Source organism: Cynoglossus semilaevis, chromosome 12 (assembly GCF_000523025.1).
Source record: "Cynoglossus semilaevis isolate Cse_v1.0 chromosome 12, Cse_v1.0, whole genome shotgun sequence".
Taxonomy (NCBI): Eukaryota; Metazoa; Chordata; class Actinopteri; order Pleuronectiformes; family Cynoglossidae; genus Cynoglossus; species Cynoglossus semilaevis.
Window position 1 is genome coordinate 1,641,426 of NC_024318.1, and position 14,214 is coordinate 1,655,639.

A 14,214-nucleotide genomic window follows, 5' to 3' on the forward strand; every position below is an offset into this window, starting at 1 on the left:
AGGTTCACCTGGTTCCCAAAAGGTTTAAAACTAAAACAACAAAACAACGTTTTTTCTTTGAATTCATAGTAAAATAATTACTATCATGTTTAAAAAGCCAATCGTTGCTATAACGACGCCTCACCTCGTCCAACATCTGGTCCAGTCTGCTCAGGATAACGGGCTCCACCTGCTCCAGAGAAGCGCTCCAGGCGGAGATCCGCGCGTCCCGCTCCTGCTGCTGCTCCAGACTCCTCTGCTCCAGACTTTCCACTCGGGACTGCAGTTCCGATATGCGCACAAAAACTACGGCGCAAACTCCAAGGCACAGCACCGACACCGCGACGCACAGCGTTACGAAGAACAAATCCCTCCAGTTCCTCCAGAGAGGCTGTAGGTTGGAAGGTTTCTGCTGCTGCTGCTGCTGCTGCTGCAGCTGCAGCTGCAGCTCTTGACTCCGAAACAACTTCTTCAGACCCTGCTCCTGCTCCATCTCAGACACTGGACTTTAGTTTGATCCACACGGAAACTCCTGCGTTCATGTGGTGAAGAGCAGCAGCAGCAGAAGAAGAAGAAGAAGAGGAAGAGGGTTCCTGATCTTATGAGAGTCTCTCTCTCTGCCTGTCTGTCTCTCTCCCCTTTTCTCTCTCTTCACTGTTTTTTCAAACTCTCTCCAGACTCCCCCCCTCTTTACGCACGAACAGAAACAGTTACACCGCGGGACATAGCGTGGACTGTCCTCAGACTGTGGCTCATCTATGATCTGGTGGTCGATGGTTCCTCTGTGTTCTCCTGCCTCTGTCCCATCCGCGTCTTCTCCTTAGAGTTCTCCTCTCACTGACTGTGGAGCAGGTCACGGAGTCAGTGCGCGTCTGTGAAACTCGAGCCAGCCTCCCTCTCTCTGCTCTGCTCCTCCTCTGAGAGGTTTGGGGTGAAATGCCGGGGCGGGATTAGATTCGTGGCGGTGTTGCTGCCCCCTTTGATCCGGGTGTGCATGGATGGGGGCTGGGGGGTGGTACAGTATTTTTAGGATGCTCAAAGCCGGGAAACAGCTCTGCTGATAACCCGGATCAAAACACTCTGTGGCTCTGTGTGCAGACCAGACAGATCAGAGCTCAGGCCCTCAACATACCCTCTACTACCACCTGACAGGGGCGGTATTACCCCCAGGCAGTGATTTATCCCCTGGTTCAAAACGTAGCCCCCCCTCCAAAAAAACCCACTAATTACATGGTTTTCACAATTAACAGCAGTGTGTTAGAACTTCATTAAAGATCCAGTGTCACCTCACAGCCACTGGAGTTCACCCTGCTGGTAGAAGTTGATCAACACAGTTCCCACGGCCGGTGTTTAATCTGTCCTGCTGAGGTTGGTGGTTGTTGTTGTTGTTTTACCCAGTGTGACATCACAGGTGTCACAGCTCAGAGACAGTGATGAACTTTGGTCTCTTTCACTGAAAAGTTGACAGATTTAACAACTGAAAGATTTTATTAATGTGATGATAAAGTGTTGGGGGATTTTCTGGTTCAGATTATTTTATTATTATTGTGTAGTGAACTGATCATCGTGAACCAATGCTCCTATTGGTTGAGACATGATGACATTAGGTCAGTGCTGATCAACAGTAATAATGAATAAGGTTTTAATGATGAGTCAAATCATTAACAGCCACTTCAAGCGTTTACTGGGTTTAAGTTTTATGACCTGCCTAACCCTACACACACACACACACAGACACACTGTCAGTAGCCTCCTCCAGATGATCTTGTGTCAGACCTGAATGAAATCCATTCCAGACCATGTGGATCAGGTGACCAGTCAGGTGACTCCAAACAGTAGGTAACAATCTGGGCTTGTTGTTTTAGCACCATGTAGTGTACAGCATCACCATGAGCTGATAAGGACAGCACCAGACCTAGAACTAGAAGTGGACTCTAACCAGTTCACCTACATGTCAGTAGGACTAGTCTGACAGAGTCCACCGCTTGATTTTATTTATTAAAAACCCCAGTGGTTCTCTTTATGGGTTCACGTCACCACAGCAGGCTTTTTTAAATGCTAATAAAGAAGTTCCCATCTCGTGGCTTTGCGCGGTAATCGTATAATTGCAGTCAGACCAGGAGATGTCCCTGCGACTGTCAGCCACATCTGAGGACGCAAAGGTTTATGACGACAGCTGGATGGACCAGAAATCACTACGTAATGACCGCGTGTGCCGCACCTCCTTGTAATTACACCGTGGCTCAGCGTAGGCCAGCTGGCTCTGAGCTGAAAAACAGACTTTGAAAATGATCCTCCAAATGAGAGGTACATTTATTACAATCACAGGATTCTTTCAAATTAAAAGCGACTTTATATCGTTGTTATAACAGCTGTGATAGAGATCGTAGCGCAGGCGGAGCCACGCAGGGATGACTTTAGCAGCACTTTGTTTGTGGTCACAGACTCGGTCACATGGTCCGGTCCCACTGCTTGGTTTTGATCTTCACTGACCTACTTTACATCTGTCAGGACGTCACTGATCCCTGGTTTTTACCCAATTATTAGACCTACAGCACGGAGTCAGTGGTGGTCAGAAATTATTAGTGACTCTGGACCAAATGTTCTGGAATTTTCAGATTTTCTTCCCTTGAAATTCTTTATCATAAACTGCTAATATTAGCTTCTGCCATAATATGTCCTGATGAACTTTATTAATCCCTCGGGGAAATAATTGCCCCAAAAAAGGGAAAGAAGTGGACAAAGCTAAAGTTTTAGCTCAGAAATAGCTTCATTAAAAATATTTACTTGAGTAAAACCAACATCAACAACTTGTCAACAAAAAAATGCAACAGGACGCAAGACAGTTCACAAACATTAAACCAGCGGTACAGTGAAAACAAAGCTTGAGGATAAACAGGTTAAAAAGTAGTTAAGAAGTATTTTATAAATAAAGTATGTGCTGCTGGTATCCAGTATCGACAACAACTAGCTTCCAGCTAACAGCTGATCAAAAACCCTCCAATCGACTAGAATCCAAGATTCTTAGACTTAAACCAGAATCAGAATCATGACATTTTTCACGAATGGAGACTTCCAGTTCCACTAATGACCAGTTCTGGTGTGTTTATATTTCTAGTCCAGGCTTCTGTTTCCATCACCACTGTCTACTCCACTGAACTTCCTCCCATGAAAGGCTCATTGAGGAGCAGTTCCATGTCCGTGACCTTGAAGAACTTTACCTTGGAGGAGAACCATCGACGAGGGGTGAGGGAAGGGGATGAAAACAAATTGTCACTCTCTCTCTCTCTCTCCTTCTCTCACTCTACCTTGCTACCTCCCCTGCCTCACTCACCAAGGTGGATAATTACAAACAGAGCAAATACACACAGACACACTTAACCTTCACCTCTGTAGCTACTCATAAAGTCAGCGCTGACACGAACACTTACTCCCAGTGAAGGCACTATTCATTTATGGACATTAGCAGGATCGACCAATCATCATTGGACAGCTCTAATGGAGCCTTCACACTGAATGTGATGCAAATGTGCCAGGATGACATCACAAATAGAAACACACAGGTAGGCAGGCGCAGACATTAATTTTGACTGACGTGATTAAATCACAGAAGGAGCTCTGTGATTTTGAGTGAAGTGAAATCAATAGGTTTACTGTATAAACAGTCTGATTCTCTACAATAACATATAACCCACAGGGGTTATTAATCCACTGCTGCCTTCTTTAGTAAATAAAAACCTAAACATATCACTGGTTTTCTCTACTGACCCTGGTGTTGGACCAGCGAGTGTTTCAGTTAGCAGCAAATGATGACAAACAATGTGAACATTGTTGTTAAAACAGTACATGTCATTAGGGGCTGAGTGACAGCAAAACAAAATGAATCAATGGATGGATGGATATGCTGTGATGCGTTCATATGATTGTAAATTATAGCAGCTGTTATTTTCTGCTGCAAACACACCACTGCTGTGATCCAATAAAAACAGTCCAATGTTCAAGAGACCCTAGAGGCAGAACCTGTTGTCTTAAAGTGCCCATGTGTCCACACCAGCATTAGAGTTTGGATCATTTGTCTGTAACTGGATCACCATGAAAACATGACAACAGATCAATGAGGATGTTGATTGGTGGGCAAAAGGTGTTTCCTGCCTGACTACACTCGTAAATAATAGTTCAAAAAGGTCAGAAGGTTCAGCCGGGCAGAAGTGGAGATTGTTTAGTCAAGTAAAAGTTAGACAGGCTGGCCTTTAAAAGAAGAACTGGAAAGAAACCAGAAAAAATGTTTTGGCTAAAATACCTAGGTTGGATGGATAAAGTCAAAACACTTAAACTTTAAATATCTGAACGTTAGCCTTTAATGGGTGAGGCGTGAACAGCCTAGAGTTTCTATAGATAAAGCTAAAACAGAGCAGAAAAACCTCTGTCTGATCTGACTCATACCTCACAGGAAGTACACCAAAACTTCCCTTCTAGTAAACTCTGACACAAAACTAAAAACAAACTGTTTAGCTAAAATAAGCAAAATGTTTCCTTACAAAGAACAGCAAACAATCCTTGCTACTTAAATGTAGATTAAAGTTTCAATTAAATCACAGCTAAATGCAATACAGTACATTTACATACTGTGGAAAATACACAGAATAATACTGAAAAATGTTATAAAAAACAGATGAGATTAAGAATAAACCTGGTGCGAACAAGTTCCTGCTGGTTTTCATTAGGATGTTAATTAAAATGTCTGCATCAATAACTCTGACTCTCAACTCTGACTCTCAACTCTGACTCTGACTCTGAAGAAGGATGGACGCAGATGTAGATGATCCACTAACTGCCAAAACGTGTCATTGCGTTACACTGTGTACTTGCCCAGTTGTAAATGATTTACCACTAATTTCTACAGTATAATTCAGCCACAGATTTCATTTCACTACTCCTTCGTGGGACGTTTGTTTCTTCACCAGTCACCACTGAGGTAATTCTCCCACAATTAGACTTCCTCTGTGCTAAGTGTTGGATTTCTGCGTGTGTTTGATTTATCTGAGAACCGTTCTCAGCTACGGTTTCAGATTTACACAGATTTAAACAAACAGACCAGAGTGAATCAAATCTACTCTGGATGATTCAACGCCTCTTCGTTTACACACAAATCACTGGTTTTTGATTGATTTTTTATTACAGCCAGCACACACAGGCTAACAAGACTTGGTTGTTACTGAGGTCAGACCAGAGCCAGGACAGAGCATACGTCTGACATAATACTAAACAAATCAGCTTCTTCTAGTGTTTATTTCATGGCTTAAGACACAAATGGGTTCAGGTCGACATATAAAACCCCAAACAAACGATCTGTCATCATCATTATTAAACCAGAACTTTTGCAGACTTTGAAATTGACTTTAATTCCATATAGTTTTTCCTAATTCATCATCATAACAGCAGTGTACGTTATAATGAAAACCTGTTCAATTCTACAACAGTTGACTTTCATAGTTTCACATTTTACAAGACCTTAAACTGTCATGAAAAACAGAGACAAATGTCATGGCTTTGTATGCTTTGAGTCCTTTAATGTGTTGTTTCTTTGATAGACTATGGTATAGACTTTTATTCTGTATAGTTTTTCCTAATTCATCATCATAACAGCAGTGTACGTTATAATGAAAACCTGTTCAATTCTACAACAGTTGACTTTCATAGTTTCACATTTTACAAGACCTTAAACTGTCATGAAAAACAGAGACAAATGTCATGGCTTTGTAGGCTTTGAGTCCTTTAATGTGTTGTTTCTTTGATAGACTATGGTAGTTTTCACACTAATGGTACACACGGCGTAGAAGAAGAGAAGAAAAACTGTTGGTACATTTAGGATTAAATCCTCTCTGGAGAGCAGTAAGAACACCTTTTAAACCACCTAACAACCAGCCCACTGCTGTGAAGACGAGCGATGATGACGAACCTCCGATTCACCTGCTAAGTTGTTTTATCACCAGAACATTATCCGGTCGGACACTTGTCGTAGGTAAACAGGTTTAACGTGAACCACTGCAGAGGAGACTTATGTTAAGAAAAACAAAAGAGAAAGTCTGTTGTCAACCCTGCACTTATGTCCCCAGAAGACAGGGGGCAGTAGAGACAGTAGAAACACTGAAGAACAAGAATATGTCCAAGATGCAGACTTCAAAAACAGAAAGGACTGAGGTGGAAATAAACGATGGCAGCACAATCCCCTTTGGTCTGACTGTCCCCAGACAGCAGGAGAAACAAATGTCTCCACAGACTGAGGACACTTCTCTGTCTCCTGTGAGACAGTCTGCAGAGCCTCCAAAACTCAATCCCTGGAAGACAACAAAAGTGAAGGTCAGCCAGCAGCTGGACGACGAAGGGTTCCCTCCTCTGCAGAGAGGTCCAGTAAAGGAGGACAAGCCTGTAGGACACAGGACAACAGGGACTAAAAGGAGATCTCACCGCTCTTGAGCTGATGTATGTTTTGGACTAATTCTCCCCAGACCAGAAGCCCCTGTAAAAACCAGAAAGGAGAAACGGCAGACAAAGGGAAAGATTGTGTTTATTCCCTCAACAACAGAGGACACACTGTCCCCCGTGGTACAGTCTGGGACACAGACAGAGAGAGAGACACCTGATAGTGACACTGTCCAGAGTTCAGAGGTGTGTTTGTCTGCAGTGTCCCTCAGTACAAATGAAGATATAGAGACGTCACAGCTATCACTGGTGTCCGTCCATGAGGACAAGACTCTCCCGTGTAATCATCCAGAACCAGCAGACATCGAAGACGCTGAGGCTCTGAAAGTCCCTCGTTCAGAGGTGCGTCCCTCTCTAATGGAGGTGGAGAACCATGGTGTCCTCGGTGTATGTCCAGAGTTTCTAGACAACAAGAGAGTGGAGGACCAGGTGGAGGTGATGGGTTTATCACACCTGGACACAGAGACAAACCAAATTGAGACCATCCAGGGTTCAGAGGCATGTACGTCTTTAGTGTCTCTGCGTACAGAAACCATTCTGAGTCAGACGTCCATCCGTCCATATTCACAGTCTCTGGTGGATGAGAAAGCTGAGAACCATTCTGTCCCGTTGACAAAGACCTGTCCTTTCTCACAGTCCCAAGAAAAAGAGGAACAAGTGGACCTGGGTGTCCAGGGTTTGAAGATGTCTCCAGCACCAGAGTCTATAGATGGAGAGGATCCTGGTGACCAAACTGACCATGGGTTCAATGTGTTACCATCACAACAGTCTGTGGACGCAGAGACATCTCTAGACCACATGGTGAAGGGTTCAGGTCCATGTCCACCTCTAATGTCTCATCGGGGTGCTGACCAGATATCTTTGTATCCAGAGACGTGTCCACATCCAGAGTCCGTGGGCTCAGAGGACACCAAGAACCAAGACCTTCTGTCTTTGTCTTCAGACAGTGTAATGCTTTCAGAGACATTTCTATCCACAGTCTTTTCAGAGGAGGTCAACGAGACTCCGCCCACTTCTCATTTCACTCAGACTAGGTGTGCGTGGACAAATGACGACCAGTGTCATGTACGAGGACACACGGAGACTGTGGACCTTTTCAGTCTGCGCCAGCATCTAAGGACACACGACACGGGAACCGATGGTGCCTGTCCTGCTGCTCAGCTGTCTCACCAGAACAAACTAGAACGCCGGGCTCATCTCAAGGCTAATCTGAAAATCAAGGAATTGAAATACCCCGTCTTCACCAATCAGACTTCAAAAACAGAAAGGACTGAGATGGAAATAAACGATGGCAGCACAATCCCCTTTGGTCTGACTGTCCCCAGACAGCAGGAGAAACAAATGTCTCCACAGACTGAGGACACTTCTCTGTCTCCTGTGAGACAGTCTGCAGAGCCTCCAAAACTCAATCCCTGGAAGACAACAAAAGTGAAGGTCAGCCAGCAGCTGGACGACGAAGGGTTCCCTCCTCTGCAGAGAGGTCCAGTAAAGGAGGACAAGCCTGTAGGACACAGGACAACAGGGACTAAAAGGAGATCTCACCGCTCTTGAGCTGATGTATGTTTTGGACTAATTCTCCCCAGACCAGAAGCCCCTGTAAAAACCAGAAAGGAGAAACGGCAGACAAAGGGAAAGATTGTGTTTATTCCCTCAACAACAGAGGACACACTGTCCCCCGTGGTACAGTCTGGGACACAGACAGAGAGAGAGACACCTGATAGTGACACTGTCCAGAGTTCAGAGGTGTGTTTGTCTGCAGTGTCCCTCAGTACAAATGAAGATATAGAGACGTCACAGCTATCACTGGTGTCCGTCCATGAGGACAAGACTCTCCCGTGTAATCATCCAGAACCAGCAGACATCGAAGACGCTGAGGCTCTGAAAGTCCCTCGTTCAGAGGTGCGTCCCTCTCTAATGGAGGTGGATCGTTCGGAGGTGCGTCCCTCTCTAATGGAGGTGGAGAACCATGGTGTCCTCGGTGTATGTCCAGAGTTTCTAGACAACAAGAGAGTGGAGGACCAGGTGGAGGTGATGGGTTTATCACACCTGGACACAGAGACAAACCAAATTGAGACCATCCAGGGTTCAGAGGCATGTACGTCTTTAGTGTCTCTGCGTACAGAAACCATTCTGAGTCAGACGTCCATCCGTCCATATTCACAGTCTCTGGTGGATGAGAAAGCTGAGAACCATTCTGTCCCGTTGACAAAGACCTGTCCTTTCTCACAGTCCCAAGAAAAAGAGGAACAAGTGGACCTGGGTGTCCAGGGTTTGAAGATGTCTCCAGCACCAGAGTCTATAGATGGAGAGGATCCTGGTGACCAAACTGACCATGGGTTCAATGTGTTACCATCACAACAGTCTGTGGACGCAGAGACATCTCTAGACCACATGGTGAAGGGTTCAGGTCCATGTCCACCTCTAATGTCTCATCGGGGTGCTGACCAGATATCTTTGTATCCAGAGACGTGTCCACATCCAGAGTCCGTGGGCTCAGAGGACACCAAGAACCAAGACCTTCTGTCTTTGTCTTCAGACAGTGTAATGCTTTCAGAGACATTTCTATCCACAGTCTTTTCAGAGGAGGTCAACGAGACTCCGCCCACTTCTCATTTCACTCAGACTAGGTGTGCGTGGACAAATGACGACCAGTGTCATGTACGAGGACACACGGAGACTGTGGACCTTTTCAGTCTGCGCCAGCATCTAAGGACACACGACACGGGAACCGATGGTGCCTGTCCTGCTGCTCAGCTGTCTCACCAGAACAAACTAGAACGCCGGGCTCATCTCAAGGCTAATCTGAAAATCAAGGAATTGAAATACCCCGTCTTCACCAATCAGACTTCAAAAACAGAAAGGACTGAGATGGAAATAAACGATGGCAGCACAATCCCCTTTGGTCTGACTGTCCCCAGACAGCAGGAGAAACAAATGTCTCCACAGACTGAGGACACTTCTCTGTCTCCTGTGAGACAGTCTGCAGAGCCTCCAAAACTCAATCCCTGGAAGACAACAAAAGTGAAGGTCAGCCAGCAGCTGGACGACGAAGGGTTCCCTCCTCTGCAGAGAGGTCCAGTAAAGGAGGACAAGCCTGTAGGACACAGGACAACAGGGACTAAAAGGAGATCTCACCGCTCTTGAGCTGATGTATGTTTTGGACTAATTCTCCCCAGACCAGAAGCCCCTGTAAAAACCAGAAAGGAGAAACGGCAGACAAAGGGAAAGATTGTGTTTATTCCCTCAACAACAGAGGACACACTGTCCCCCGTGGTACAGTCTGGGACACAGACAGAGAGAGAGACACCTGATAGTGACACTGTCCAGAGTTCAGAGGTGTTCTTTATAGTTCTTTAAATGTGGAAACAAACCTGATCCCACAGCCAGAGGTTCACCATCCTAGTTCTACGTTCCTGACTTTAACTGTAACTTTATTTTCTGATAAGGCTAATGTTTGTGTATCTTTTCATTATATTTTTGTTATTTTGGACTTTTACTCTTATTTTTGGGCTTTTATATTTTTAATATCTTTATTTTTTCATTTCTACTTCCATGTATGTGTTAACTTTTCTTGTGTTCAATAAAAATATACAGAAAAGAAGCAGGGATTAAGAATATTGAACCAAACAAATTTACATTAACCTGAGTTTTAATCTGGATTTTAAGATAAAAGACATTTATGACATCACTAATGATATTTCTGGACTTGTGGTTTTTCCAAATAATCCACAGCTGCACGGTTTAATTAGGCCAAACCTCAACGGTGAGTGAGCTCATTGGACAGCAGGGGGCGGGGCTGGGTTTTATTTAAGGAGACATGTGATTAAAAGTTCTGCTTTAAACCCAGGTCCCACCGGTGTTTGGCCACAGTCACTGGTGACAGAGAAGGTAGTCTGGTTAGACCTGGTTCTGGACCAGAACTGAAGAAACAAATGACCTTCTCACTGTTTCACCTCCATGGAATTACAAAAGTCACTTCCTATGGTTCTAAATATTTGGTTGTGAACCCAGTGAACCTGTGACATTCGTCAGAAATGGTAAAACCAAAGGTGTGGTGGTAATATTTGTGTGCCCCCTGCTGGTGTTTCTCCTGAACACATTTATCAACAATAGCCTTTGAACTAGGAACTAGAACTAGAACTAGAACTAAAACTGGAACTAGAACTAGAACTAGAACTAGAACTAGAACTAGAACTGGAACTAGAACTAGAACTGGAACTAGAACTAGAACTAGAACTGGAAGTAAAACTAGAACTGGAACTGGAACTGGAACTTGGCACCAGAAAAAGACAAACATTGGCCATGAATGAATGACTTGACTTTTCATTGTTTATGTCATGTTGGTTCAACTCAATAAAATATGATAAAAATATTAAATTCTCTTTTTTAAAGCAGGGTTATGCCACAAAACTCTACATTTTATATATCTGGCAGACATGAGTTCAAACTCCTCTCTTGTTGGAACCAATTACATCATTGACAAAAACTGATATTTTTCTCTTTGTTTTTTTTTTCTGGTTAATTTTTTTCTAAAGAGTCGTCAGAGAAAAACTGTCATTGGTTCAGAAACTTTTGTCTTTGTGTAGCTGCATAAATTCAAAGAGAAATCACGCCGTCACTCGTCCACTGGTGTCCACTGGTGTCCACTGGTGTCCACTTCACTCATGTCACAAATGTGCAACCAGAGCCTGGGACCGGTCCTGGGAATGTGAGAACTCCAGAAGGCTTGAGGTGAAGCCAACCAAAGTTTTACAGCCACCGTGGCGGCAGCAGCAGACTGCTGGGCGGCCGTCCGCTGCACCAGCTGCTGCTGACCATGCCAGAGGAGATCTTTGACTGAGGGAAGTAAATGAAACCAGGCTGAACCTCCTGGACTCCTGTGACTCTGGGTTCAGAGACCACGAAGACGAACCAGGGATAACAGACCTCGAGATTCAGAAAAGCTGAGGTTCACGTGAAGTTGAACTGAACTGAAATCCTCCGCCAGCTTCTCCTCTGATCTGAACCTGGACACTGTTCTCCTTGAGACAGAAACCTGCCAACGTAGGAAGGAAGTCCTGATGTGGGTTTTCCAGAACTTCAACAGAGTTGAACATGAACTTGGAACGAAGAGTAGAAGAATTTAACGTCAATAAAAACTGATTTACTCTCACATTAGAGACATCCTTTCATCCTGGTCAGAGTTTTTTCAGACATCAGTTGATTCATAGAAACAGGAAGGAAAAATTTTGATAAACGCATTTTACTTTAAAGAAAGTGACTTGTGACACAGGGCCGAACGCAAAATTTCTCCATGTCAGAGCAGAACACTGTTGACGTCAGCAGAAAAGTCCAGAGTCCAGTGTTCTGATCCACTTCCTGTGTCACTGCACTCTCACACACACACACACACACTCCATGATTGTAACCATTCGCCATTTGATTCTTCTGATTCTTCTGATTCTTCTGGTTTCTCCGATTCTTCTTAATAAATGAAAAGCATTGTTTCAGCTATCAATCAAAAACACCTAATATAAAAGGTATTAATATTATTAAAGCTACAACTGAAAAATGTTACTGACTGGTTGGTGGGTTCAGTTGGAGCAGGACACCACGCCCCCTGGTGTCTACACTGATAAATGGGTAACTATTTCAGGTAAAACTTTTGTTTTTTTACAGAGTTTAGCTTTGTTTATATAATAAAGTTGCTTTTTTTTACAATTTCAGATTAAATTTTTTTTCTTTTTCGTAGCTAGCTGTTAGCCTCTTGTTTGTAAGTTCTGCTAACGTTGGGCTATTTCTTAATAAAAATCTGGTGAAATTTAACATATTATTTCTTCTCTTAGCTGTTTGGGCTGGTCAGTGTTTTACTCACAAAGTATTTACAGTGATTTCTAGCTATTTACTTTAACCATATATATTGAATTTGACTTTTCTCTTTTTTCTATTTCCTAATTTAATTGACATATTATCAACTATCAACATTGAACGACACCTCAAATCACTGTTGGTTTGAAAGCAAATCAAAATTTAGTTTTTAAAAAGTAGTTTTGTTGTATTTAAATTTTCTTGCATTTAATTATTATTAACTGTAATTAAATGATCTGCAGCGTCTGGAACATTTCAAACTAAAGTTTCTCCTGCAGATCAGTGCAGTGTCATTCACCTGATGGACGCTCTCTCTCTCTCTCTCTCTCTCTCTCTCTCTCCCTCTCTCTCCCCCTCTCTCTCTCTCACCTGTTCTGTCTCATCTCTAAATGAGAAACTGAAAAGAAAACGTTAGTCAGTGACAGCCAACAGTTGCTGTGTGAAGCCCACGATTCTCAAACATAAATCTCATAACTCTAACCCCCGGAAGCGCCCAGTCCTGCTCCTCTCAGCTGTCTCGGTTTATATTTAGTGCTGCAGGCAGAAAGATGGCGCTGTGGTGTATGTTTACCCTGAAACCAAACCATGTTTTATAGTTTACTTTTTTCAGTATTTCCTGTATGTGTGTACTCTATCTGGATAGTATTCACCGATTTGTTAAAGTTAGTCACTGTTCGGCCTAAACTGAAAATGCTAAAAGATCTAAGAATAATTTAACACCAAATTCCTAATTATCCAAGAAAAATGGCTTTAAATCCCTGGACAAATGCATTAAAGGGTTAACTAATGAGAGTAGAATAGGATATGACATTTAGATGGATCTGTTTTACTTCAGATTTATGTCCCTTTTCGTAAGGTCAATGACTAACCGCTAAAGCTAGCTAAACCAACAACAATCCAACAAAGTGTATATCAAAGATCTTCAACATGGGATCTGTGACCCCTATAGTGTCCATGGGAGTACAGCAAAGGGGTCAGGACATTTTTGGTTGAACGTCAACATATTAAAAGGAATCAAATGGAGGCAGAGACTGAACACAACAGACACAAATGTATTGTGTAATGTAATGTGTTTCTTGTTCCATCTGTCCATCTCCATCATCATCACCATCATATATGATGCTACCTGCACGCTATCTTCACCCAAACTAAGTTGTCAAAATGGACAAAATCAACCATGAGAAAGGAAACCTGTAAAAGCCCATAATGGTTTTGACAAATGTATTGTCAGTACAGAGAAACTGTGCTAAAAAGACAGAGACAAATATCCTGAAGGTCATGTTTTATTTTCTACCATAGAGTAGAAAATAATAATAATAATAATAATAATAAGTTGCGGCCAGTGGTAACATTTAGTTTTTTTATTTTTTCCCTTGTTGCACTTTGTGTGTTCATAAATTGTCCAGCGCACACACACACACACACATTCTATGAGATAATCTTGTTGTGTCCTTCAACTTCTGTCTTTGACCTAATCAAACTATTTTGGACGTTCCTTCCTTGGATTTGTTTTTCTCACCAAGTCAGTTCTCTCAAGTCAAAATCTCTTCATGAAGAAGAACATTAATTTTTTTCATTTACAAAATACAATTTTAAGATAAAAAAAACTAAACTAATATCAGTGTTTTCAAATGTGTCCTTTATATATTACATTTTTTTAATTTAATTTAATTAAACGGTTAAAAGTTCACAGCCACAAAGGTCAGAAGAGAATTGTTAGCTTCTTTTTTTTAAATCAGTGAACAAATTCTTGTTGACTATATCGTAAGTTTTCTAAAACATTTCATGGATTATTTTTTTTAATTACAATTAAGAGTGGTACAACATCTGGTGTATGGTTTTGTTTTTATTACATTTCTACATAACTTTTTGTAAATTACATTTCTATATTTTTATTCTAACGGC

At 42.6% G+C, this 14,214-nt stretch overlaps 3 protein-coding genes across 23 annotated transcripts in view; 2 read left to right on the forward strand and 1 right to left on the reverse strand.

Moving 5' to 3' along the window:
* col13a1 (collagen, type XIII, alpha 1) overlaps nucleotides 1–1,107 on the reverse strand; it is a 73,954-nt gene extending 72,847 nt beyond the window's left edge. For 4 of the 20 annotated variants that reach the window (XM_025060887.1, XM_025060900.1, XM_017037365.2 and 1 more), the window contains exon 1: nucleotides 125–1,103. In XM_025060887.1, coding sequence (XP_024916655.1) covers nucleotides 125–472 — 348 coding nt within the window. In that variant the 5' untranslated portion in view covers nucleotides 473–1,103. Of the gene's footprint in view, nucleotides 1–124 lie in introns of all 20 variants that reach the window. The other 16 variants (XM_025060890.1, XM_025060885.1, XM_025060893.1 and 13 more) reach the window with 11 other exon arrangements.
* Nucleotides 1,108–6,776: 5,669 nt separating this feature from the next.
* LOC103386942 (uncharacterized) lies at nucleotides 6,777–9,872 on the forward strand. 2 transcript variants are annotated; one of them, XM_017037382.2, is made up of 2 exons: nucleotides 6,777–6,804; nucleotides 8,398–9,872. In XM_017037382.2, the coding sequence occupies exon 2, from the start codon at nucleotides 8,413–8,415 to the stop codon at nucleotides 9,604–9,606; it is 1,194 nt and encodes a 397-aa protein (XP_016892871.1). In that variant the 5' UTR covers nucleotides 6,777–6,804; nucleotides 8,398–8,412; the 3' UTR covers nucleotides 9,607–9,872. The 2 variants fall into 2 exon arrangements, with proteins under 2 accessions (XP_016892871.1, XP_024916672.1); XM_025060904.1 differs by lacking the exon at nucleotides 6,777–6,804 and adding an exon at nucleotides 8,202–8,361.
* On the forward strand, nucleotides 6,799–9,836 carry LOC112487844 (uncharacterized). Its single transcript, XM_025060905.1, has 2 exons — nucleotides 6,799–8,205; nucleotides 9,799–9,836. Exon 1 carries the CDS (start codon nucleotides 6,820–6,822, stop codon nucleotides 8,011–8,013), a length of 1,194 nt encoding a protein of 397 aa, XP_024916673.1. The 5' UTR covers nucleotides 6,799–6,819; the 3' UTR covers nucleotides 8,014–8,205; nucleotides 9,799–9,836.
* Nucleotides 9,873–14,214: the final 4,342 nt, after the last annotated feature.